The following is a 25,940-nucleotide window of genomic DNA, read 5'->3' as shown; positions in this document are numbered from 1 at the left end:
TATTGACGTGTATGGAAAAAAAACGTATGCCGCCGTCCCCCCGTAATTAGAATAAATATATAGATCTGCCTGATGCGCTTGTTGATTATCTGCTCGTTTTTAGTTAGTCATTCGTTTCTTTACTTTTTTTTCTGTGGGTAAAGAAATTGTAAAGCCTTTATCTTCAGGTCAAAGGACTATATTTACTACAAAATATTATACAATATCAAGAATGAAAGAAAAAATACCCAATAATATAAAATGATAGAAGTTCGTAGAAATAATAAAAAATAAATTCTCCATTTGAAATGGGTAAGAAAAAGCAAAAAGAATGAGAGAAATATGAAGAGAAGTAAAGGGGTAGAAGAAAAGAAAAAAAAAAAAAAAAAATCTAACTGTAGGGAAAGCCTCTGTACGGGTCTCAGCGTGGCGTGTTGGTGCCCACCTGTCTTGCCAAATAGGCTTGCCTTTTTGCCACACAGAGGTCACAACAATGTGGAGAGTTTGTGATGCTAACGCCTTTTTTTCCACATTTGTGGCAAAACCTTTTCGCTGGAACGCGCGTCGGACACTGTACCTACCGATGCCCCAGATCCCCACACTCCCAACATCCCAAATTAGGAGCCGACATGGCTTCTGGAATCTGCACTGGCTCCCCAGCCAGGAGGTCAGCTTCTGGGATGAACAGTGGGGGTCCAGGCATTCCCCTTAGCCAAGCTACCTGCAAGTCTATGAGCCGTGGAATCCCCACTGTTTCTGGAATTACCTGAAGGGATGGTGGTACTGCTCGTTAGAATGGGCAGGACGGTGTCGATACCGTCAGGGGCACGTATCTTCGCTGTGCCAGGTGGATCTGCCTGAGCACCAACTGGATCCTCTCCATGTCATCCACTGACCAGGGTTCCTCTGCCGGGGTGCTGGCAATCTCCAAGAGCTGGTCCAGCATCTCAGGGTTCAGTTGGCCCACCGGCTCCGGGTCGGGACGGATCTGGCGTGCCGTAGTTCTTGTGGGCGCCTAGGTTGGAATTAGTGGTGGCAAGTTATACCCTGGGGGGAGGAGGAACCACATCCGCCTCCCTTATTACATCGTCTATGTACGTGTAAACGTAGGGTTCCCATACGGTTTAATAATCTGATCCATGATGGTCTGGAAAGTTGCTGGGGCGTTGGTCAGTCCGTAGGGCATGCGCACATATTGATACAACCTTTTACCAGGTACAGCAAAGGCTGTGTATTCCTTGCTATTTTGATCTTAAAGGATTTGATAATAGGCCTCGCTAAGGTCGATTTTTGATATGTACCTGGCTCGGCGCAGTTTGTTAAAAATATCGTCCATGAGTCGCATGGGATAAGCATTTTTTCTCATAATTTCGTTCAATTTTCGGTAATCTGTACAAAATTAAAATTTCCCGTTGGCTTTTGGTGCTAGAAGTGGACAGCTACACCACGGGCTTTCGGATTCCTCGATGATTTTCTAATGCAACAGCCGATCTATCTCATCGTATGCAATCTGTAGGACTTTAGGCGCGTACCATCGGGAACGTTGTTTAATTGGAGGGTGGCTTTGGACGTCTATGCTATGTTTGGCTACGGTGGTAATGCCAAGCTTTTCCGGGCAAGGAACGATCAGTTCATCGAGGATTTTTACTAACTCTTGTTCCTTGGAAGAAGTCATCGTTATCAATCCTTCCATAGCAGCGACCGCTGTTGGGCGTTCCTGATCGCTCTCCTTGCCCTTGAACGTATGCCATGGACTTGTGGGAGTACACCATACATCCTTACCGTAATCTACGATAACTTGGAACCTTTTCAGGAAATCTATCCCAAAAATGGCTTCGTACTCCAACTCGTCCACGAATCCCAATGTCAGTGTCTTGGTCGTTTGCCCGATGGTTATCAAAACATCTTCGGTTCCTTGAACTTACAGAATCTTTTCATTGGCAACAGAAATTGTAGCACGACAGTGTTGAAAATTTTTCAGCTGCCTAGTTATTTCTTTTTCTAAATAACAATGTACTGCACCGCTATCCACGAGTGCCTGTGTTTTCATACCTGCGACATCAAGTGGTAAATAGTGACGTGGGTCTTCGGCCAACGCCAAAATCTCTATCGCTTTTCCAGTTCCATGTGTCCCCTACCCCAGTCCTCGACCCGTGACGGACACTACGTCCTTGGTGGGAGGTAAAAAACTCGGCTCCGGCCACTCCTTCCGTCCGTTGCTCTGGCAATGGGTGTTTCTTATTCTTTCCCCAGCAGCTAGGCCCTTACTGTGCACATGGTCGGTTATGGAACTGGTTTTTTTAATCACTTCGGTTGTCCAGCGTATTAAGGCGGTGGTAGTACCTATCCAATGATTTTGGAAGTTTCACAGAGCTACTTGTAACAAATTTCCCAGCCAACATACTTGCCGTCTACTAGATATTTTTGCCTCGCCTAGTGTACTTGGGAGCCATGTTAAATTTGTCAGTATTGCAAGTTTTATTGCTAAACAAATTTAAAAAGTTCTTGTCGTTCCCTGTTTTCCTCATTGCTTATTACTGTAGTTACTGGTATGTATGGAGTCTCGACTTGCTCTGGTGAGGTGGCACCAACTCCTATTGCCCCCCTCCTCTGGCATTTCTCGGCCACTCCGTATTACATTTAGGGCTCTTATAACGCTTGTCCCCCATCTTGCCGCATTTGGTACAATGTCCCGGTAGGGGCAATCATTATGCCAGTGTCTAACATTTTAGCAAATAAAACATGAACGGTCTTTGTTTTCTGTAGCTGCATTTTCACCCGTTTTTTCCGTGTTATAGACGGCTGATTTTTTTTCTTTGGAGGCTGATGCTTATGCATTTTGGCCCCTTTCTGCTAGCATTATATCTTTCAACGGAGCTAGCATTTCTCCAAGCTGCTGTTGCACAGTGTTATGCTGCTTCAGCGTTTTATCCTCTTTGACTACTGTAGTGGCCGTTGTGGTGGTTAAAGCTTTTCCCAGCTGCAGTTCTACACTATTCCCAGCGCTAGGGCTGGATTTTACTGCAGCAACTCTCTTCGACGTCGATTGTTTTCGGGACACAAATGATGTCGCCGGAAACAAACAGTCCTCTGGTGGTGGAGGTGGCCGATATTCTCTGTCTTGCTGTTGGGTTAATTACACATTCTTGCCTAACAGCAGAAAGTCATTAAAGCTGCCTATTTACGCTCTGAAGATCCTCCCGCGATAGTATGGGTGAAGGTTCCTATACGTCCGATTAATTTGTTCGTAGAGCGGCAAGGGTGGGTAAATCTTATCCATTAGGGTTCGCAGATTTGACAGATAACTGGCAATATCATCATGCGGTGCCTGTGTGCGTTTCTCAGCTTCTTTGTGTTCCCTACCCTGCAAGTCGTATATTCCATACTGCAACTGGAAAGCAGTGATAAATATGCCTATCGTGCGCCAGTGGTATTTTTCTCGCTGGAACCAATTATCGGTTTCCACGTCGAACACTGCTGGTAACACTCTTAACAACTCTTCTAACGATGGGTTGTATGTTGTCACGCATTTCCAGAACCGCGTAAAAAAATCTTCCGGATCATCATTAGTGCGTCCACGAAATTCCACATTCCAGCGAGCCAAAAGGTCTAGCGTGTATCTTTCGCACCTAATTTGTAATTCGCGTTGGTGTGTTGACATTTATGCGTTTGTTCCTGGCGACCCCTGTGGTCCATGTATAGCATTTGTGTTGAAACCCCCTCCCCCCTTTGTATGAAATCGCTACTTGAGGCTAAATGGTAAGTATTTTGGGTTCCTGTGTTGGAATGTTTTTCGTACGCAGGGAAGTTACGCGTGTTGTGGCTTTGTATATCCACTCGTGGTTGGCTGATGCTATCCGTTGTTGGTAGTTGTATACTCGCGTTATGTCTTAGCGAGTGCAGGGGAGTGTTTTGTTGCGGTGGAATGCCAGGATTATACGAATGAATAGTTGGGTACGCTTGGGGTATATTCGAACTGTAATGGGGTATGTTAGGATTTGGGATGCCCCCATGGGATTATGACCGCCTTTTCCCTGTACATGGCGAAGTGTGTCACGGTCTCCCGGTTGTGTGTTATATCCATACATACCAGTCGTTGGAGCTTCCCGATGGTCATTAGTAGGAATTTCATTTGACCATGTTACCCAATGTCCTCTCGTATCATTATTTACCATGTTCGCGGCTCCCAAATCTCCCAGGTGGCCATTGTTACAGAGTGCCAAAGTTTTCCCATCACCCCGTCCTTCTTCTGCCCCTATATTTTCTCTAGGAGTCCCACTTTACCCCATCGTGGGTGCCAAGTTAGCCCCAGAGTTAAGTAAGGGATTTGCTGCCAATACGTTGGATGGTCTATTCGTGAAATTTCAAATTGCATCTTCTTTAGGCCATTCGTATGACCTTCTGTAGGATTGCGATTCCTCGTATGTGTGCATCAACCTTTGTGCATCGCGCACTACCAATTCCATTTCATCTCGATTGTCTGCTGCTTTTGCGTTATCAAGACCACGACGCACTTGCTCGCTTACAACTTCCCGGAATTGCTGAGATGCGGCTATCGAGGTGTTGGCGTGATCGCCATCGGCCACGCTAGTGTTCATCGTCAATGATTTGTTAGGTACAAATCTGGTTATGCCGCGTTTTGGCTTCTCCGCTGTGTTCGAAAGCTCCATAGCCAAATTATTTCAATCTATTTGCAAAATTTCGTCTATGTCTTTGTTCCATGTATTAACTGTTGGTCCGATGTATTTTCTATTTAAAAAACGCTGCAACCGATCCCTAGCCTTTATTACGGTCCCATTACTTCTCAATCCAAATAATATTGAATATTTAAATATTTTTCCATACGTAAACTGTTCAACAATATCTGCGATTACTCTTGTTATCGTCTCATAGCTTAATGCCTGCAGTCCGTCTCCCTACCCCCAGCCACGCTTGCACTAAAGGAAAATTCCAAGTCCTCTAGTGAAACCGTCATGTTTATGTGTACGTTGTACTAGAGGTTACCCAAAACAAAGCCGGACGATAGAGAGTATACTGTACATTTGTATCACTTTGTTTATACTGTATGCCGTTTGCCTTAGTGAGTAGCTTGAAATATTTATTATGCTACTAAAAGGCTCATTTCGAACAAGTTTTTTAAAATACCGTATATTAGTACTAGCAATCTGCTATACGAATGTAAACACTGTGCTTATCCCTCTATCGAAGTTTCACTTTGTGTCTTTAGAAATTATACCCTATTCACACTGTACGATGACTCTTAATGTTGTGCAAGGTCACGCCTTAAAATACAAGGGAGACACTTTATTATTATTTTATTGCGCACAACCAAGGGCAAAACGGTAGTACAAAAATGAATGACCAACAGACAAACAAATTTTCAAACACAATAGAAACTTAAATACATCACACTGTGCACCATAATTGCATATTAATTATTTTGATTTATAAACACAGCTTGCCATTAAAATTCATATAGTGATACAGCGGGCAATCATATCCCTTATACACGCATGTAAAATTATGACAGAGGCCAGGCAGTGTACGTAAGCTAACCTACCTGCCTAGGTACATGGCGCGCACACAAAATGGCCGCTTAAAGCACTGCACTGATCAATTGCCTGTACAACTAGTTTAGTACCATGTGATATGTCGTGCTTTGTTTACCTTGCAGTCAGCAGCAAGACACGGCACATATGAAATTATTCTTTATTATGACTTACTATAGGGCTAAGCGGATAGGAGAGATAGCTGGCAATCAGTGTACATACATGGGCAAGATTAACATTTAAGTATTTATTTGAATTTATTAATAACTCAAAACTTATTATTATTTCTATAAAATGTTTACTCTGTCCGACTATCCGACTTGGCCTGACTCTATACAACCTTAGCTCTGCAGGTGCAGGTCCAGCAGTTGCTGCTCAGCACAATGCTTGTCTGCAGTAGGGACGGGATGAATAAGAAATAGGCCTACCGTTATTTTGCTACAGCAGGGGTCTCTCTGTAGCACTATCCTCGGGCACCGGGAGGTCCAACGGGCAGGAATTGGCACTCAAACCCAGTAGTACTTGACAACGTGTGTGTGAAGGTCGTTGTGGCAGTCTGGGTAGCCGTTGTTGTGCGCCTTCAGTGGCCACTCGGTACAGCACACAGTCATATCTAGCACACACATCCGTAGAACTGTATAACGCTGCGAAGTCCTTGGATTATACGTCCCGGTGAGAAGCAGACAAGACGGAGAGTGCCTTTCTTGTCGCCCTGTCGATTAGTGCTCCCTGATACTGTAGCTACCTGCCTGTGTATGCGTTGGTGAGCACACACACCTGCCGCTGCACACAGTTAAGGGCTGGCAGTGCTGCCTATAGTAGGGATAAGTGAAGGAATAGGTCGGTACAAGGGCCGTGGGTGGGGTTGTGTTCGTGTGCATTGTGCCGCCTCTCCTCTTGTCTGTTACTACGACATACCTTTCTACCGTGACGTCGGCTTCCCACGTCACAGCACATATATCTGTTACGAGTCTTTTCAATTATTTACTTATTCTTATTACATTGTTATATCAAATAAAAATTAAATACTTACATCTTTAGCTCAAATACATTACAAATATACACATACGCCGCCGTTACCGACGCAGCAGACAGTGCAGACACTGCAGAGAGTACACCACCTGATGTGTGTATCTATGTGTGTATATGAACACTCACATATTGGAGACCCACGCGGTGATGCCAAGTCTTCACTCATTGCTACTTCCCCCTTTCCCCGCAAGTGGTTCCCTCCGCTATCTCAACTGAACGCCTTAAATGTGAGTTTTATAAAGCTTTTTTGTGAATAATTTTTAAAAATGTGCTATAATCATTAGTTTGGTAAGGTTCTATATGGTTTGGCTCATAATATAATGTTATATAATTGTTTTTTTAAGGCTGTATCAACAATAAAATAAGTATTTTGGTTATTTTACTTTATGTGGAAGTTATGTCATTTAAATTCAAAAAAAGTAGTGATATGGATCTTTTAACGCTTTAAGTCTTACTTGTCATTCGATATGCTACGAACCATACCTTCAGAATTTCTGTAAAATACTTTTCATGCCAATATGTATATATATATATATATATATATATATATATCAATCTTTGTCAATGGTGACTTATGCGGACATTATTGCGTGAAAAAATGTGACTATGAGTATAAAATAGTACTTATTTGGGCGGTCCACATAACTTTTTAATAAAATTGTTGTATATTCTGAAAGTACGTGGAGTCAACATAACATCCTACATATATATATATATATATATATATATATATATATATATATATATGCACACGAGGTATTCTCTGTAAACGAATGACCCCCTTTCTCTAAAATAGGTTTCATTCATGTAAGTTCTATAGGTTGTCAAAAGAAAGGTCTGAGCATCTAGTTTTTAATGCTGAATGGCATACACATTGAGTCAACATTCCTGATCCAGTATGGCTGCTTGAAACACGTGACCTACAGATTCTATTCAAAAAAATTATTATAAATCTCGCGTCATGGACCCTGCAGGGTTCAAAAAAGACTTTAACAGAAAGTCTTGAGCTCTTTTATCAAAATAAGTATGAAAAAAATTTGTCTGCTATAAGACTCAAAAAAGCGGTAAAAACACGTGACCTACGTGCTTTTTTCAATCAAACTACTAAGAAGCTCACGGTATAAATCCTACAGGGATCTGAAAAGGCTTAAATGTAAGGTCTTAAGCACTTCTATGAAAAGATGTATAAAGAAAATTTGTTGTCTGCTATAGAATCCAAAATGGCTACAAAAATACGTGACCTACATTTTTTTACATTCAAGCTACCATAAGTCTCACAGCATAAATCTTACTACTAATGCTTAAATGAAAGGTCTTGAGCTCTCATATCAAAAGCTGTGTATTTCTTGTTAGCTGCACAATCCAAAATGGCGGCAAAACACGTGACCCAAACCTAATTTATACTAAAACTGTCATGAGTGTGCTGCATTTACCTGACTGGGGTCCACAGTGATTTGAATGACAGTTCTTAGTTTCATTCTCAGAAATTAATCTAAAAAAATGTAGAATAAAAATTTTCCTTTTTTCTTGACCCCCTCACAACCCAACCACTTTCAGACAACCTGACCGAATCCCTATCAATCTTTATGGACCGCGATTTTTAAACACACGTGTGCGTGACGTATATGTACAAATGTATGTGTGTAGCCCTGGAGCAAGTTATTTTAAATTGAGTATAATAATATTAAAATTATTTTTAAATCTTTGATAATCTCCTATAATAATCGATATTCTTTACTCCAACTGAAAATTATGAAAAAATTTGTAAATACTAGGAATAAGAATTAATGATCCAAAATAATTACTGTTAAAATTTAGAAATTTTTTTTTTAAATTCTTGCAACTATCGACCAATATTTAAAATTCATTAAAATTTTTTACAAATAATTAGGAGTATCTAAGATTTTTTAGAAATATATAATATAGTTTTGTATTTCGATAGTAACTTTCACACGATGCATACGAATTCCATTTGGATTATAGTAAAAATTAAATACTTGAACAATATTTCAACGCCCCGGACGAAGACTATGCCGTACTTCAAAGCCTGGACGAAGACATTGTCTTTTTCCTAAGTCTGGACGAAAACTATGCCTTTTACTTTAATCGAAATGAAAATTATGCCCTTTTCGGATTTCGGACAAAGACTATGCCCTTTTCTGAAGTTTGGACGAGAACTATGCCCTTTTGTTTAGTCTGGATGAAAATTATGCCCTTTTGAGATCTTGGACAAAGAATGTGCCGTTTCATTCCGTTTAGACGAAGACTTTATCCTTTAGTGCAGTCCAGACGAAAACTATGCCCTTTTTTCTAGTCCAAAACAAGATTATTCCATTTTCTCCGAGTCTAAACTGAAATGTTGACCTTTTCTGGAGCTTGGATGAAATGCAATTCATTTAAGCTCACCCTATTATGTTTGTTATTAGATATATAGTCAAATATATTTATAAAGAGGTTGTTGCCTACAGTTTTTATAATATCCACTTTACGAAATCTTTTAAAATAGCTTTTTTTTTTTCAAACACTTATTTAAGCTCTAAGTACTAAAGCCACTAACCTGCTAAGAATAATGAATACTAGTTGTTTTCTTACAAAGGTATTCATAGATACTTAGATGCAAGTATTGCAAAAACTTTATATAAAGTATTAAATTATTTTTAGAAGCTTCGTTTTTGTGAGCTTTTTCCAGGCCTTCCAGCGTGCTAGTGGCTGTAAGCCCCCAAAACCATGAGTCAGTAAATCTGGAGGGTTCTTTTTTTGTTTTAGGGGCTGTACAACACAATAGGGGTCAATAAATATTACTTGAATGTTTTTTAACTTAGTGTTTGTCCAGACACGGGCATAGTTTTAACCCAAATTTGAAAAAAATGACATAGTTTTCGTCCAGACTAGAAAAAAGGGTAAAGTCTTCATCTGGATGTGAGAAAAGGGCATAGTCTTCGCCCAGACTCGAAAAAAGGGCATAGTCTTCGTACGGGACTGCAAAAGCGCATGGTTTTTGTCCGAACTAGAAAACAGGCATAGTTTTTGTGAAAACTCTAGAAAAGGGCATAGTTTTTGTCCGGACTCGAAAAAAAGGGCAAAGTCTTCATCTAGGACCCAAAAAAAAACGTAGTTTTCGTCTGGACTAGAAAAAAGGCCATAAGTTTTGACTGCGACGTCAAAAGGTCATAGTTTTCGGCCAGAGCCAATCTGGGCATAGTCTTCGTTCAGAGTGCCAATTTATTAAGGTGACGGATTAATTTGTTGCAAATAAATTTATTTTTATTACAAACACACTGTTAGGCTGATTCCTGTAATGTATGATCCATTTTAAACTAATCTTTATATTTTTCTAAATAAAATAATTCTTTTTAAGCTATAACAAGTGAAATAACAAAAAATGAAATTAAAATAAAATCAAATAATAAATATTAAAAAAAATGATTTAAAAAAACTGACGGTATGCAACGCAACGGTATACAGAGAATTTGAAAATAGATAACTCAATCATTAAACTAACTATTAGATCTTGGGGTATATTACCTAATATATCCCTTACAGATACTGTGGTTCCAGATATAACCGTAAATTTTTTTATCCTACAGAAATCACACATCAAACATCTCCTAATTTAAAAAAAATGTTGAACACATTTAAGCCTGCCATATTCAGTACGATCACTTGTATTCATGTTTCTTAGAGAATCTTGAAAACCAATGTTCTTTTATCCACTGAAACAATTATTCATACGTATGTATTATCTTGAGCAGACCTCTTGGTGCCTTATTAAAATAATAAGTAAACAACTATTAATAAAATTAGCTATCGATTTCTGTGTACATATCTTTTTTTTCCAAATAACATTTCCGTAATTATCTGATTAGAAATAAACATGCAGATTTATGTCTACATGAAAATAAAGATCTTTATTCAAAATTAGCATTTAGATTCTGGATTTAATCAAGGACAGATTATACCTTACCCTTGCAAGTACACCCACAGGTTACTTGTTGATTCTTATCTAGTATGATTGTAGTTGTGTTGTGACACCAATTTTGAAATAAGGTTTATGGTCTTCTACATAATGTTACACCATTGACGTCTTTGTACATGAAGTCTTGGAACGAATTGACGGCCCTTAGGTGGACATATTCGAAGAAATGTGACGTGATTTTGATTTGTTATTAAATCATGTCAAAAAATGAAATTTTGCTGTACTTAAAAATAATGTTGTATTTTTTGTATGTTAAAAGATACATTATTTTTTCAATTAAGTTCAAAAAATTTTATTACGTATCAATATCACTTCACGTTTTTCCAAATTTGTTACACGATTTACGTAATTTTGTAACGTAACATAAACATACGGGATTATTTTTGGGTGAGTACAGTAAGTCCAGATAGATTGTAAAAACTTTTCAGGTCAAATTTACTTAATCCAAAATAAAAATTAACTTAAAATTCAAAAAGTAAAATCCAATCTGGATTCGTGTCATAAAAAAGATAATAAAGCAGGAAAAATTTCCCTAGCTAAACTTTAAAATCAAGCTAGCAACATGCTACCACTGATATTTATGTTAAAACATTTAACTCAAAAGATTCTATAGGTACATTTTTGTAACAACAAATAGTGATTTTGAACTCAAAAGATTCTGTAGGTACATTTTTGTAACAACAAATAGTGATTGATATGGTGTCAGTGATTAAAATCTGTGCCACGATAATTTTTAGCGTATTCCAATTACGACAAAAATATTGAATAAGCTTACGTAATTTTTGATATTTTTTGAAATTTTTTAATAACTATTAATTGTATCAGAAAAAAGTTTAAACTTGGATAAATATTATTGAAAAATATTGACTTTTATCGGAAATTATTGGAAGTTTTTGAAAAATTTTGAATATTATCATACTCATTTTAAAAGTAACTTTTCTAAGAAATGCATTTTATTCACGTTTGTATATTTTTTTTATTTCTGATCGAAAAAAAATTTGTATATAGATAAAGATATATAAAACACAGCACATCCCCATTGTAAGGAACATTAAGTAGATTGATTTTTAAAAGAACTTTAATCTTATCAAAAAAAGTATCAAAACTTTGACAATTATAAAAAAAAAAAAAAAATATCGAATAGCGAATTAGTACAAACATTTACGTTAAATTACATACGTTGACTCAACTACCAAGTTATAAAATACTTTTTTACGAAAATAGTCACATTAAAATTCATACAAACAAAAATTAACCCCAAGGCATGTTGCTATTACAGATTTAAACTCAAGACTTCCTGGAAGTTTTGATTTATATCGATATCCAAAAAAATTACTAGATAATTGTGTTTGAAATACATCTTCACAAAAAATCTCTTGTTCTATTAATAGGATGGTAAGTCTATTATTCTTTTCTTTCCAATATTTTAAATATTGTTCTAGATACAGTAAAAATAGCTTAGAAAAAAATGCAATACTTATGGTGTTTTGATATTATGGATACAGACTTCCTCACATATCAGATCACGAGAATTTTAGTCGATTAAAATATGGGGGAAGGTTGACTCAACAATTATTTATAAATACTCATATCGTAATTAAATACATTTATTTATATTATTTAGGATATGGTAGGGTAAGTTTTAAGACTGAATCTCATTAAGGCTTATTAGATGCAATTACTTATAGAGAATCTAATTCTTCTCAACGTTTCTAAACGAAGGAAAAAAATTGTAGAAGTCTTTATACTACTATATAAATCCATTCAGTTCAAAACATATGTAGAAGCACAATCAGCATAAAATAGCTATTATGAGAAAAAATGTAGTAGATCAGGATTATTTATAATACTAACACATTTTTATTAGTAGAAAAAAAATAAAGTAAGTTTTATCGAAATTTTTAAAAATATAACACTATATGTTATTGACAGAATTATAATTGGAATATCTCATTTCAAATTACCATCGATTTTAGGAGCTACTAAAAACAATATTTTTGATAGATTGTTGCCATACATCTATACAGTTGAATTTTAGGAACATGGTCTAACTTATGCACACATTTAAATAACTCTACATCTTATAAGCAAAGTACAACGCCTGAATAGATTGATACACTTTTTTCTACGTAAATTTTTTCGGATACTGTATAACGAATAAAATTAGTCTTTTACCACATCATTTACAGTGTTACGTCGGCGGAACGTATTATTCGAGTCTAAGCTTTTGCTTAATAACTCATAACTCGCACTGGGCACGTAGGTGGGACGCAGGGCCGAAAGGTAGTTATATTTCTTGTCTGAGTATTTGAAAGGGGGCGAGGATGGCCGTTTTTAATAAATCGACGTGGTTTTTGAACAATAATGTGATGCATTCGTTCGCGGCGTGCCTCGGATTTATCGAGAATACCTGATGCGATGTGTCTAATAGTATCCCGTTTGCGATCTAGAGGTTACCAGTAACTTAACGAACAAAAATAGTTACACTCTAGAGGTTACGCAAGGAAGTAAAATGGTTTAAGTTCGGGACCGGTCTAGGATCCACCAGTACCATCCAGAGTAAATGTGATTGCCCTAGACTTTACGTAAGGAATAATTCCTTTGTTAATTAAATCTCATAGCGTGGTATTTTACCGATACTGAATTTCAAACTCTAAAAAAAACGTCCATGTTGAAACTGAGAGGAAAAAAAGACTTGTCACTTTAGTATTTAAATTTGACTCACTTTTATTTTCGGTATGAAACGTACAGCAAACCGAACTAGCGCAAAGTGTCCGACATCGAAGATTTAAAACCACACTCGTGGAAGACCGTGAAATAGCAGAGGTAGACTCTAACTATCTAGTCAACCGTTTGAGGGTGAAACTGGACTGTAACTATGCATCACTGTGCCTCCAGGCTCTTTTTATAAGGAGTAGTGGACCTCGACCACGTGCTGGCTGGAAAACAACGCAGGAAAGCTTGTCGCAGAAAATTTTGCGGGAAAAGACAATAGCCCAAGATCTAATTGGCTGGAGTTGCTCTAGTTTAGCCACTTAAAATTGGCACTTCCCACCTCTGGCTAGAATTTTCTACATGTGTCAAGAGAGCGGAAGGTGATTCACTCACTTGCACCCTTCCTTTCTCTTTTACATTAAGATGTTACAGATTTTCCATGTTATTAAATATTAAAATTAGGATGAAATATTGCTAAAATTTACTTGCACTAAGAACTAATCGTTTATTCAATCAAATTTATTGCAACAAGAGCAATGAAAATCGCCCAACATTTCATGTAGGTGTTGACTGAATAATCGTTCACTGCGTTGCTATATTAATAATAGGGTTTGTAATAGTAATTTTTACACATAAATAACTATAATAGTTGCTAGAGTTGCCAGATGCATTAATCGAACAAGTTCATAGTCGGAAAGAGTAGTTGTTAACTTAGCTTGTCGGTTATTGTTAGCTATAGATGTATTTCGAAATGTAAGTAGCATGATTAATGCTCATTCTTCCTTTTGCTTACTCGTTGAAGAGGACGTCGGCACGTGGTGCCCTGGGGATTTAAAAATTCCGTTACTTATATTGGCTCGGTCGTACAAACTCTCTCTCGACATATCTGAGTCAGAAAAAGGGGAAGGAGCTATTGTTGACTGTTGGCTCAACTTTTCCGCTTTCCTTTACATATTGAAAAGTAGCGACATTTGTCCGGATTACCAAAATTAGGTTTTTGCAAATGGTATAAAAATTCTGTGGTATAAGAGGGTAGCTTGGCAACTCGTGTATCAAAAACGAGCGAAAAACTAATAATTTCGCTTTGTTAGGTTTACAGTAGTTAACATAATTACTCATATTGTGGTTGCTGATAAACTATACATTAACTCTATCTTGGTCTACTTGTCTTGATTTTATCTCCCGGCGCAACTGTTCCTAGACAACCTTTTGCATCTGTTAGTTCTTTAAAGCTATTTTATTATTTTACGCTTTGAAAAGTATTTTATTTGATTTTTTTTCCGGTCAGCATGGGCCAGCGTGCATGTATGTGAGTCATGCATGGTCGTAGTACCTTAGCTACGAGCAATCTTGTAGGTAATTTACCTCTTTTCAGATGCACATTGGCCCTTGCGTTCAGTGTTCTTAAATGGTCACGGAAAGTTTTGAAGAAAGAGGGGAAAAAAATTAATGTGGATACACTGATGTAACACGATCTTCATATAAAACTTGGTCTTCGTATGGATTACTCTTATCAGAAGTATACAAAAAATTTTCCAAAATCTTCGACATACGTACTACATTTAAAAATACAACGCAAATAAACGGTTACCCACAGTATGAGAAATCAAATTTTGTATCTGATAAACATATTCACAAAACTTGTACAAATGATAACATTTAAGTAAATAATCAAATGGTTGAACCTTATAATGAATTATAATTGATGATACGTAAGCGATATACCAACGTTAAATGTCATCCATTAATTATAAGCAAAAAATATATTTATGATTCTATTCATCGAGAAAGTGGTAGTGCGTACACTAAAGTTTAAAAATGAAAAGATGAAGAAACAGAAAAATTTAAATATTTAAGAAGTTGTGTTGAGTTTCAAATACTAATATTTAATGAAAATAATTTTTAAAGTGGTATAAGACTATTAAACACAACTAACAGCCTAAATCTAATAAAACAGCTATTATTATTTTCCAAAATCTATGAAGTGTGAGAGCATTTCTGAATATTAAATTTCTGATAACAATTTGGGTAATGAGAGGAAATGTAATAAAAATGATTGCAAATGGTGAAGTCAACAAAATATCTCTAAAAACTGCAACTAAATACCAAACGCTTCAGGATACTGCAATTACAATGAGTTTACTTGATCATTATTCTTAAATTAATAATACTTTTAAAATAGCAATTACTTTTAGGTTTCATAACTAAGAAGTTTTTTTGCGAGGTCATTAATTATTGAAAATATTTAAGGTAATAAAGTACTAAACAAGTACTAAAAATATACTACAATAGATTTTGTTAATAATAGAAATGATCTCGCTCCTTTCTATTTTAACTTAATTCTAGAATAAATAGATAAATCATGTGAATATTTTCATCTTTCTATACTGAAATGACTTAGAGATACAGAAAATTTTATCAATTAAAAAATATGTTTTAGTAAAGAAATGATTGACTTCTGCAATAAACAATTACAAAAAGATGATCAATAACTTACAATAAAGCTTTAATGAGTTTTAAAAAAAGTATCAAAAGTGTTTAACAGAAATTTAAGAGGTGTACGCAGCATGGAAATTCTTACATTCATAAAAATAATGATAAAATTATTATTATCATTATTTCAGAAATCATAAAAATTATGCTCATAAAATATTATAAGTGTAACAGTTCCTAGGATAAAAGAATCTGTCAAATGTTAATTATTGAAACTCAAAACATGGTACAGCAATCATAACGTATCGCATGAAAAGGTTGATAAGTCAGACAATTATATTTATAAACTAACTTTCCATGGAATTTGAAATGGAATGCGTGAAGGTTTAACACGACATAAACTCAGTGTAAAAAGTACTTAATAGTAATGCCAATTAGAAATTTAAGTATATCAGACGGTTTATGTATTGCTAATTAAGAAGGAATTACTAATTTACTAAAATACAATGTAAAAGAAGGAAAAATTAACTATGGACCTCGCCATCCCTTTATTTACCACAAACAGATAAAAATTATCCTCGTTATTTTATTAAAGCATGTTAAATATTTCGATATAGTTGTTTTTGTCTTCAACCAGCAGATTTTGGGTTTCAATCAACTATCATGTTTTTTTTTTTTTTTTTTTTTTTTTGATTTGTCAGTATCGTAATGTATTTTAAATAAATGAACACTCGTTTTTGAGTCTTTCTAATAGTTGCATCTATTAAGTCTGACATAGTTTCCAAATTCTTTGAAAAATAAATAGTGGTCAAAAAATATCACCGATACCTTTTTATAAGCATGGATAGGCCCAAAAAATTAACACACTTAAAATTGTTTAAGCATTATTGTAATTATCCTTTCAAAATTATTCATTCTTCCGTTTACTTAAACTTTAAATAATTTTCAGGAATCTTACAATTTCAAGATAAATTGAACAACAGTCAAAGCGATATTGATTTGTATTTCGAGACAAAAAATATTTCAAGTCACGCCTTTGGATATGCGTTAAAAGGAAATTCAAGCATATCTGGTAACATTAAGGTTGAGTACACTGTTAACAAAAAGTCGAAAGCTGAAGTGTTACAAACAGAATTTTCGTTAATCAATCGTTCATCTAAAACAATGACATATAAGGCAGCTGATATAAAACTTTATTCTACTACTTATTCAAAGTTGAATTTAGTTGCTGGCTTAAGATATCAACATACACTAGGACATATAGAATTTCAAATTGAAGTTAATACAAAACCACATCTGTTTGATTTAGAAAAACACAAGCTTACAGCTCAATTTATAGCAACGTATTCCAAGTCTTTCTTCGAGAGTGATGGTAACTTTTTTTTCTGTAAATTATTGAAAACATTAAACCTTATGAATTAAGATATTTAAGATAAACATATTTGGTTTATATTTTATTAATGCTATTGGTTTATCAATGATTTATGTTTTTGCATTCTATGTCATTACTTTAACGTTGTGAAAGTATTGTGTTCCATACATTTTTTCACGACCCTTTGACTACTTTTGCATGGTTTTTATAAATCACCAAAAACTTTAGCTCTGAACCTTTTACAATCCTATTGCTTTTATGCAAGTTATAAAGTTTTAATTCTTACCATTTTACTCAGAGCGGATTTTGTTTTATTATTTTCTGCTTACTCTATACATATTTTGTCACATTTTTTTCAATTGATTTTTTATAAATTCCATAAAACTTGTAATATTGCAATAAATTATTTTCGACATCAATTATAGGCGAGCATAAAATTTTTCTTAATATACATAAAATACTCAAATGTCTTAAAACGTATCTTTGCTTCACATTTTTATACATGTATCAAATGCTTGAAAATAGGAGGAAATATAAAATTTTTTAAACATGTACTTATCTTAGGATAACTTCTTGGAAGCCATCTAACGCTTCTGTACTCTAACCTGCCTTATCGCACAGTATCATACTGAATTGCTTAAATTCCTTAAGATTTATTTTGAAATATCAGTTTGCTCTTACTCAGTTATTATATGTAATTACTTACTACAATTATATCCCCAATATACAACTACAAAATTAGAAGTCAGCTTTCTTCTCGCTAAAGGAAATGACATGGCTTTGAAGCTGACATGGTAAATGACTTAGTTTATTATTAAAAATCAGTTTTCAATCCGTACGGTGAACTGAAAAATCTGCAAATTTTGTGATAATTGTTTTGTTGTTACAATTAATACATCAATTGACTCCAATAATAAGTTGATACATGATCTCTTATTTCAGGATATCAGTTTTCCTATAGACTTTACCATAAACTGATTTTTTTAAATTAAGTTAGACATAATGACTAGCTATGTCTTGATTTTACTGATTATAGCAAAATCAATCTGATTTTAACAAAATAAATCTGATTTCAGCAAAATTGTTCTGATTTCAGCTAAATCAATATTATTTCTGTAGAATCCATCCAAACGTCAGGCAAATTTTCCTTAGAAGTTTCATATAACCGATGCAACCCAAGAACTTGATCATTTCGATTTGAGAACTATAATTTAAAACATTTTTTTTTTAAGTGCTATTACATTTAATTTGTTGGAAGTTCAATTAGAGGCATACACCACTGTACCAAAAACTAGGTCGCACATTTTTATAGGTGAACCCTGGTCAGATAAAAAATAACACATTTTTAAGCTCCGCATCGCAAAATATTTTAAGAAGACTACACAAACAATTTGAAACACTTTTTTGTGTCAGACTTGGCAGAGTTGTGCTGTAGTTAATTAGAAGTTTTCATTTGTTAATCCACATATAAATCGATATAAATTAGACTTTGGGAAAGGACTTACTGCACCCATAGTACAATAGTAAATGGTTTAAAGGGGTTGAGAAGCGCACGTGCGAACTAAATTCAATTTAAGTAATGACATTTTTTCCAGATTTTTTAAACCATATTACTAAGATTTACTTAGTAATTTCAATCAAATACAAAATGTTCTACATCCTGCTTTGATTCAAAATAAGCCAAAAATTAATTTTTTTGGTACTCAATAACTTCTAAATTGCTAAGTTTAAGAAATTTAATGAACTCCGTAGAACTAGTGAAAAGTTTGATCACTTCTTCTTAAGTAACAAATAGAAAATTAATTCAGTCTTACGAGTCTTATAGAAGTTTTAATAAAAATTTAATTGGTAAATGGAAAGAAGAGGGAACAACATTTTAATTGATTTCGTTTAAGTTCCTCTTGTCACCATGCAAAAATTTTTTGCTACCTTTCTCTTTTTCTTGAGAGTATACATTTTTTTCTTTACTGTTACCGCATGTTTTAGTATTAGCAAAAGACATGGGCTGACCAAGAGCTCTACTCTGATCATTATCTTTACTTCTGGTTTAAGTAAAAGTATTTTTAATGGATTCTTAGAAAGTCTAAGTTCAGTTTAATTTTTCACTAAGAGTTCAGGGACTGGATTCAAGAAGCAGAAAGCATGATTGCTGATAAATAAATACATTGCATTGGGTAGGTATTAATATGATCTACTTCTTACAAGAGAGAGGATTATAGAATCTAGGTAAAGTCACTTGTTGATAATCAAGTTTTGTCATTTTTTATGTAAATGTTATGGATATTTTTTAACTATTAATCATACGTAAAAGTTTTCACGTTTAATGGTTATTTAAGTCTCATTTTATTAAATCGATTACTTCGTTTCCATATTTCACTTAAATTATGTATTGATTGCAACGTAAAACATTTGTTCAGCTACAAACCTAAGAAGCTCATTTATTTTTATCTCAGGTGAGCATCTACTTTTTCGCATTTCTCTTTCTAATTCATTGTTTTTAACTAGAAGAGATTTTCTGCTAAACCAAAAACTTTGTTTTATTGCTGTGATACTGGACCTAAGTGTGACTTACTGTGGCACTAGCGTAGCCCATGATACTACGGTCTATCTAGTCGTACAAAGTATTGCATAGTTTTTATTTCTCAAGGAGCAGCTACAGAAGAAGCAGCAGCAGTAGATAATATACATGTATGGCTAACGGACGTATAACCTTTACAGTTTATGCAACACAGGAAATCATTGGATGTATTGAAGTAAAATAAGCAAACAAAGATTTGTTAACAAATTATTTAAATTTTCTTGTGTACAACACACCTAAATAATACACGTCATATGATAATGTCAAAGTAGTAAACTATTTCATTTCTTGAGCGTTATTTTTTTCACATTTATGTCTTGAATAAGCAAATGACATTGCATGACCATTATGCTTTAGTGAAATATGCAATGTATTAAATGCCCTGATCAGACACTATTGCTTGAACAGTACGAGATCATCGATAGTTTCTGGTATAGTTATTTTTTTGTTGTCTTTCCATGAATAAATAAGAAATATCAGTATAAATTAACTTCTAAATGGAATGATCGACTTTACAGGAGCGTGACCACTGCAGAGGTAGAGGTTAGAAGAATCATTTATATGAGTACAATGAGGAGTAACAATTATTTAAATTTTTGTGTCAAATTTTCGGCGGAGGCGTAAGAAAAAAAAGTATACTTACCACGGCCAAAAAGTGGAGCTACTATTGACCACGCCCTATCATATAGTGGGGTCAGTAATAGCCTCAACTTTTGGCATGGGTAAGTATTATACTATTACTGCTAACCAGAACCTTTTACTAATGCCATGCTATTTTAACAGAATTTAAGTATCTTCCATTAGTATACTATAATATTTTATCATAAATCTAAAGGTCTTTTTAATCCATAGTCAATAGGTTTTAAAAAATGCTTTACTTTTTTTTGTGTATGTTGTTATTAATATACGTGAAATTGTTTATCTATGCACAATATTGTACGTTTATGTAGCACTCATATTTTTATAATAAATATTTGTAACAGGAATAACTATTTAGTCGTCATCTGTAATATCAACTTCAGAATATTTTTTTAACACCTAAATAAACAATTTCTCTTACTGAAAATATTAAATAAAAGAGCTAGGAGTCTGAGCTGGCATACAGTTAATTAAAAATAGAAAATGTATTCGTACAATTCAAGAAAATCCTAGTTTGGATATCACGTAATAATTAGAATTTACTTGCTTGTGTCTCTTTGGTCACAATTTTCGTGGTAAATCCAAAAATTCACAGTGATTCTCTGGCTTTGAACTGGCAGTTTATTTACAAAATTGGCGTTCTTAAAAAAATATGTCTTTGGTCGCAGTAAATAAATAAGCAAGTTCATTTATTTTTGACTTATGTGCACATTCGTGTTACATATATCTTTCTTGTTATATTTGATCCGTTGGTAAAAATTTCAGCGACACATTCTTAACAAACTCAAAATGATTGATTTTCTCTCGCTGATATCTCAGCACTTTTTTTCGTAAAAGTGTTTCTTTATTTCCAGTTTGTTTTGCTTGTTTGTCCATAATTTTTATTTTGATATACATGTCTGTTTATTTATCTGTTATTACTTTGAAAAAAATAAAAATTGGATTAAGGGCATTCAAAGCACTATTGATAAAAAAGTAAAATAACTCACAACCGTTTGTTGTTCAACATAGGGACGATGAATATTTTACCCATATAATTGGTGGGTGTGGCAAACCATTCATTATATATAGGGATTTTCGTTGAAGGATCTTGGGTGAGCATATTCAAATATACAAACTGTTGTAGTGTGTATGTATTATTTTATTTTTGCTACGTAGATATTGGAATATGCTCACCCAAGATCCTTCAACAAAAATCCCTACATAATTTTACGTGAGCGAATCAAGATAATTTCTACACCCATTCATTGTATAGTTCCTTAATACATAGTCACAAAATTTTTCAACAGCGTTGGTACGCTGCAGAACACTCATTATATCTTTCTTCTATAAGCTTCGCCTTTTTACGTTAAACTAAATTCTATCGTTGCAAAATTAACTGACGTAACTGTTTATAATAGACCATGCAACGGCATGGCTAGTACAGAACTAATACGTGTATTCGTGCTAAGTCTTAAGTGTGCTATATTACGTGCACTGTAACAGGGAGACAAAAGTACATAAATACCAGTACACAAATATAAGTAAGCAAATATAAATTACAAAAAATACCCAAATATTTTCACAATGTGTAAGAGAAGAATCAATTTTGTTTGTCAACAATGGTCTTGTTTCTCTCGGGATGAATTTGGTAAAAAATAAGTAGTACCTCATTAACTTGGGAACGAATTCGGTAGAAGATTAGAAACACCTTATTAACTTAGGAGCAAATTTAGTAAGTGATAAAAGATATTATTACAACGGGGACGAATTTGGATAGGCCCACTTTGGCAACCCTCGGATAATCTCATTAAAAATCATAAGCGATATCAAAGACTTACCACGTATAGAAACTAATTAAATGAGTTTTATTGACTCAGTGACAATATTGAAAAATGCTGTAAATACTATGAGAACTTTAAATAATGTAAGATATCTGTTCAATGCTAATCTTGCGAATACTGTTATGCGAGAGCTCCTAAACTCCATGATTCATGACTATATTTGATTTGCTGCAACTATGAAAAAAGTAAGTAAGTCCGATTATAAAAAATTAACTGATTTTTGGTTTCCAGAAGCTGAGTTATGATTAGTTGTGGGTATAATTAAATAGCAATCTAGTAATTCTACTCATGAAAGGTTAGACAGATTTTCAAGACATTCAATCATCAAGATAGCTTCAGTTTTTGCTACAAATATTGAAAAGACACATCCTATTATTCTAAGCGTTGAACAAAAGTATTTTTCTCGTTTGTGTACTTGTTGTGATCAAAAGGGTCACTTAATTAAAAATTGAAAAGAGTTTATTGACGCTTCCACCTTTAAGCGTTGGCAAGTCACTAAAGCACGAAAATTATGCTACAACTGTTTAAATCAGAGTCATATTCATGAGAAATGTAAAACGAGTTGTACAAATTGTGTAAAGGCTATCATCATATTTTGCTGCATAAAGACATAACTTTTAAACAATCACAAGGGTAATCAAAATCTATGATTGATAGCAAAACTACAGAGAATAAAAATAATTGATCAATAGAATTTAACTAGAATCGGAAATCCTGCTAAAAATTGTGCCACTTAAAATTTTAAGTTAAAAATTTCTTAATCAATTTACGCGATTTTAGATGAAGGATCGTCTGTCCTTCAAATTATGGAGCTCCAGACTGGAGGATCAACTGCACTATACAGGTTCAGGCTTGTAGAGAGAAAGCTAAGTCACAATCAGAAATACGCAAAAATGTATGTTTGACAACGGGGAAGACTATTTAAAAATAATTATGACGTGAAAACTTATGAAAGCCTGCGGGATTTAAACGTATAATATTCACGCCATTTTGAAGCTCAGCATATAAATAAGCTCGGTAAAGTGAATCTAGTTTTCGATGCAGCAGCAAAAACATTTATTGGTGGTTTAAAATATCTGCTATTATCTGTCCCCAATTTATTAAAATCGTTACTAGGTGTACTCACGAAATTAAGACAGTATTGTTTTGCCTTTAAAACTGGTCTAAGAGACATGTTTCTCAAAATTAAAAATAGAAAGGATTATCAAGACACGCAACATTTTTTTTGGCGAAAGAGGGAAGGTAACTTAGAACCTATAGAATGCGTAATGACCTGAATATTGTTCGGCGCTCAATTATCACGATGTATAGCACTCTTCATCAAAAATTTGAATGCGAGCCTTTTTTTATCTCAATATCCCAACGCGGTGAAGTGTATAATAGAAAATTGTTATATGGACGACTATTTAGATTATAGTAAATCAGAAACAGAAATATCAGAAAGAGTTGTCCAAGTAATAGAAATAAATAAATATGCGAATTGGGAAATGCATGGCTGGACGAATAACTGCGTATTAGATCTGAGTGGTACTAAGGAAATTAGTAGATCAGAAAAATTTATATTAGTAGAAAAAGATGAAGAGATAGAAAAAGTTTTAAATCAATTTTGGCCTAATGTAGGTAATAAATAAGAACTTAAAGTTAACATTAGTAAAATAGCGCCAGATTTATTAAAAGTGCAGAAATTATAACGAAAGGTGAAATTTCAGTGATAATAATGTCACTTTTATAACCTTTAGGCCTTGTAACCCCTATGACTATTTAGTTCCATGTATTGATGCAGAAAATTTGGTCAAGCAGGATTAACTAAGATGAAGAGACACATGACTTAGAATTTATTTATTGACAACAGTGATTAATTACGTGAATCTTATAAATTAAAACACTGCCAAGTTGACCGTTGTTATAAATTGGTAAATTATCAAAGCGATGATGCAGAATTGCCTTTTTTTGTGTTGCTAGTTCACGAACTTACACTACAGTAACTTACAGGAGATTTTTTCTACCAAATAATTAATGTTACACCTCAATTAAAATGGCAAAAAATCAAGTTGCACAAAGTAAAAGAATAACAATTCTGCGACTGAAACTGCCAGCAGGAGTGTTAGCCATTCAAGTAGCTAAATGAGTAAGCGCTCAACATAGTATCAAGACTTACAAAGGAATATTTTAGTCAGATTTGGAGATTTTGTTGGAATTTATAGGCAAGAACCACGTGATTTCAAAGTCTTTATTAATAGCCGTTTGTGCGAGATTGAAGAAAAATCCAATTTTACAGAATGGAAATAGGTACCATCGAAAGAGAACTCCACGGACGATGAAACTAGATATGCACCCCATGGTCTAAATAAAGGGAGTCTAAAGATGGCTATTAGTTCTGATGTTGTTGCACAAAGAAGAAAATCAATAGCCAAAGAAAGTCCATGCAAATAGTTGGTCCAACTTTAATTTAGAACTTTTAGAAAATCAGAATGTTGTAACAAATATCTGTAGCCAACACCTTTTCACTAATTTTTTGATATTTTGTACATGCGAACGGCTTTTATTTATGGTCACATGTTTACAGAATAAGTTCTAAAATGCACCATTTTGGACATTTACTGTTACAAAGACTTATAAAAGCAAAAGAGTTATGCGCAAAATGAAGTCAATTAGATACCTTTTTAATTGAAATAAAATCTCTTAAAAATGAAGGCTCTATCTTAAACAATAGCTATATTTCAAATTTTAGCCGTTACCTAGATGAAGAGGGTATCTAACGTTCTGAGAGTCAGTTAGACAATTTAATGTAAAAGAGTTTTGTTGACCTGCATCACAACTAGACCAGCCCACATTTAATTAGCTTACTCACTCATTACAAATTCCGCTATTTTGGCTTTAATGTGATTTATTGCTCACAAAGGCCACCCTCCAAAAATTTATTCTGACAATAGAAAAAATATAAGACAGATGAGTGTTAAATTAAAAATGTAATTAACGAAATTAAAGCGAGTAATTTGATTAAACTAACACTGAAAAAAGATATTGAGCTCATTTCTTATCTTCCAGGTGGTGCTTAGCAAAGGTTAACTCGTTCTGTAAAAATAATCTTAACTGCTGTTCTAAAAAGTCAATGCATGACAGAAGAAACATTATTAACGGTCTTAGCTAAAGTTAAACATTATTTAAATTCAAGGCCCTTTACACACGTGTCTATAGATCCGTGAGGTAAAGAAGCGCTTACACCCAATCACTTTTCAATTGGGACATCCTCAGGTGAGGTAAGATTTGGTTAATTTAGTAAAAATGTAAATTGCTCAAGTAAACATTGGCATGTGTCTCAACATTATGCAGATTATTTTTGCAATAGGTGATTGAGACAGTATCTTTCTACACTGATTCCACAAAAAAGTAACAAGAAACGTCAGATTTTTTTTAAAAAACTGGAGAGATTGTCTTGTATTAGAAGATAGATTACAGCGTAATCAATGGAAAAAGTATTATAACGCGTGTAAAGCCAGGTATAAATAAGGAGATAAGAGTGGCTGGAGTACGATTGGCTACTGGTACATTTTGAAGATCTACAAAAAAACTGGTGCTCTTCACTAAAGTAGATGAACCTGAAATTTCGTGTGGGAGGAGAATGTTTCCGATGGTTAAGTTATTATATTTAAAGTGTTTTTTTTTTTTTAACAGTTTCTTTTATTGTTAATAAATTCAGGAAAAAGTAACAAAAGTAAAAGAAAATTGTAATTGAATGATAAGTCAGTGGTAAGAGAGACAGAGAGACAGAGAGAGAGAGAGAGAGAGAGAAAATGAGAGAGGAAGATAAAGAGAAGGCGAATTGATAAGCAGGTGTAGAATA

General features: G+C 34.2%; 1 protein-coding gene across 1 annotated transcript in view; it reads left to right on the top strand.

The window, feature by feature from the left end:
* Window positions 1–25,940, top strand: part of Apoltp (Apolipoprotein lipid transfer particle) — a 2,496,658-nt gene that overhangs the window by 713,294 nt on the left and 1,757,424 nt on the right. Inside the window, exon 11 of the mRNA XM_089596186.1 lies at window positions 16,634–17,056. Within this exon, the coding sequence (XP_089452312.1) occupies window positions 16,634–17,056 (423 nt within the window). The remainder of the gene's footprint in view (window positions 1–16,633; window positions 17,057–25,940) is intronic.

This window comes from Copidosoma floridanum, unplaced genomic scaffold, assembly GCF_036245765.1.
Source record: "Copidosoma floridanum isolate Cflo_tuat_1 unplaced genomic scaffold, Cflo_Japanese_pri ptg000004l, whole genome shotgun sequence".
Classification (NCBI taxonomy): domain Eukaryota; kingdom Metazoa; phylum Arthropoda; class Insecta; order Hymenoptera; family Encyrtidae; genus Copidosoma; species Copidosoma floridanum.
This window is presented reverse-complemented; position numbering and strand designations above follow the sequence as displayed.